Below are 2,500 nucleotides of genomic sequence, written 5' to 3' on the forward strand. Positions count from 1 at the left end.
GGAGACCATGCCTTTGCGACAAAGCGTAAAGGTGAATATAAAACCACTCAGTGAGATCTCCCAGGAACTCCGGAGCCACGAGAGGACTCTGGAGAGAGACCATGGCGACGTGCTTAGAGAGAGGGAAATGGAAAGAGCAATAGCAAAGGAGAGGCAGATGGAACGCGATAGCGAGAGACAAAGGGAGAGGGAACTTGCCGCTGAAAGAGAAAGAGCAAGAGTACGAGACAGAGAGAGAGAAGCGGCCATTGAGAGGGAAAGAGAAGCAGAACGAGACAGAGAAACAGGACGACAGTCGGACCACGAGCGGAACAGAGAAATCGAAGCGAAGAGGGAGCGAGATCGGGAAGAGAGGCGAGGCACACCTACCACGCTTGAAAGGAGACGAGGAGAATTTGACCCTCACAGACCAACTAATCAATTCATCTCAGCCAGTGAAGCAGAAAGGCAAAGAGAACGAGACCGACAGGAGGAGATCGAACGAGAGATCAGAAAAGCCGAACAGAAGAAAGAGGCCCTACGAAATAAGTCTTTGGTCAGTGCTTCGTATGAAGTCCGACCGTCCGGCAGGGTAGTCGACAACTGGAGGAACGATGATGACAGGATAAGGCAAGCTGAGCGCGAGAGGGCAATCCAGAGGGAGCGAGAGCGAAACGAAAAGTCGCACCGAAGAGATGACGGAAATGGTCAGAGAGAAAGAGACCGAGACCAGCGTCGAGGAGGAGGCTCTGCAAGAGACCATGATCATAAGCACGACGGGCATCGGTTCAGCCATGAGAAACCTCCTATTCTGATCATCGAGGAAGTGCCAAATGACTCCACTAGCGGAGAGCACACGAACAGACGCCCAGTGTGGAGGGGGAGACCGAATAACAACGAGAGGTACAGAGGCCCCGGCGGCTCTCAGAGACCGATTCAGGACCCACGAGCGCCTGACAGACATCCTGTTCTTCCGCGACCCAGCATCACAAACTTGGACCGTCGCCCTGGCCGCCCTGACTATCCGTCGAAATATGATGAAGTGCATTTAGATATTCTCCATGAGCATTTCCCTCATCATGACCATCATGGCGGCGTTGTAAAGCCCATTCCCATTCCACCCCCGCCACCCCCACCTGTGCCGATTCCCGTCCCCGTCCCGGTTCCGGCCCCAGATCCCGGTCTGATTCTGCAGCAGCAGCTGGGTCAGGCCTTACTCACGAAACATGCCATCGAGGCAGGGGTGTTAACGAAGGCCGCAACGTTGGGAGTCTTAGGAGCCATTAAAGCCGGAGCCGCGGCTCACCTGGGGGCACTGGGAGCCGGTGCCGCCGTCAGTAATATCAAGCACGCTGTCAAGGACAAGCTGAAGACGCACCTGAAGCACAAGGTGGCGCAGACGATTGCCGGTGGAGTGGCAGTTCCAGCTGGTCTTCATGCTCTCAAGGTGCACACTCAGCTCAAAGGAGCACATCATCAGCTGCGTAAAGCGCGTGAGGCCATCTTACTCAAGCTCCTTTTGCTCAGGTAGGTAGTGTACCTTGTGTTAGACCAGCTTCTCGAACTTTTCAATTCATGGCCATCCATAATTTCACTCTAGTAAAGCTTCAAAATTTCATCATTTTTATGAAAATTACGTCATATATATTGTACATTTTGAAAGAAAACAAGAATATTACTATAAAATCATTTTTTTTTAGGTTGCTCTAACACTCTTGCCCATGCATAGACATATTTTGTGTGTATGAGTTAATGTATAAGTGCGTGAAAGTGTATGATAATAAGCGACTGTCCTTAGACTAGCCATGCGTAATTTCACCCTTCGCGTAAACAGGCCTTTACGGAAACTTCAAGGACAGGCGTGGATCGCTACGAGCCTTTAAGGACCAAAAAAGACGATTACATCTCTAATAGGCTTCTCAATTTTTTACTTCACTTACTTTTTGACTTCACTTTACTTGCTTTATTCCCCTTTATATTTTTAGCCCCCTGGCCTTGTTATTTGTTGGATCCATTAAGGAGTCAACGACTCTAAGAACATTCTTATATTGTTTCTTTCAAGGGTGAAAACAATTGTATAGCCTAACTGAAGTGTACAATAACATGGATTTATAATTTCAGAAAATATATTCATTATGCTATGTTTTCAGGCCATACTTTAAGCATGTCGGCCCCACCTACATCATACCCCCCGAATTGCCTGACATACCTATTGGAGTTCATCTGACACCAGTTCAAGTGGAACAGCTGCCAAGGATATACATTGACGTACGTTCTAAGACCCATGTTGATGCCCGTAGAGTCTTTGCAATAGAAAAATTGAATATCTAATTACCATAATGCTGATAATAATGATGATAAATATTGTAGAATTATGATATTTGATTTCGAAATTAACGTTGGCGTAGTTATCTTGATTTTATCATGATTTTATATGTAGTGTTATGCTAGTGTTGGTATTCTTCGTCAGCAGGTGCCCCACAGTGATGCGTTTGCCCCTATCCACATCCCCGAGCTCAAG

General features: G+C 47.6%; 1 protein-coding gene across 3 annotated transcripts in view; it reads left to right on the plus strand.

The window, feature by feature from the left end:
* LOC119575416 (mucin-2-like) overlaps positions 1–2,500 on the plus strand; it is a 25,728-nt gene that overhangs the window by 7,745 nt on the left and 15,483 nt on the right. For 2 of the 3 annotated variants that reach the window (XM_037923023.1, XM_037923021.1), the window contains exons 2-4: positions 1–1,506; positions 2,130–2,247; positions 2,450–2,500. The exon at positions 1–1,506 is cut by the window's left edge and continues 144 nt beyond it; the exon at positions 2,450–2,500 is cut by the window's right edge and continues 86 nt beyond it. In XM_037923023.1, the coding sequence (XP_037778951.1) occupies positions 1–1,506; positions 2,130–2,247; positions 2,450–2,500 (1,675 nt within the window). The remainder of the gene's footprint in view (positions 1,507–2,129; positions 2,248–2,449) is intronic. The other variant, XM_037923022.1, reaches the window with a different exon arrangement.

This window comes from Penaeus monodon, chromosome 7, assembly GCF_015228065.2.
Source record: "Penaeus monodon isolate SGIC_2016 chromosome 7, NSTDA_Pmon_1, whole genome shotgun sequence".
Classification (NCBI taxonomy): Eukaryota; Metazoa; Arthropoda; class Malacostraca; order Decapoda; family Penaeidae; genus Penaeus; species Penaeus monodon.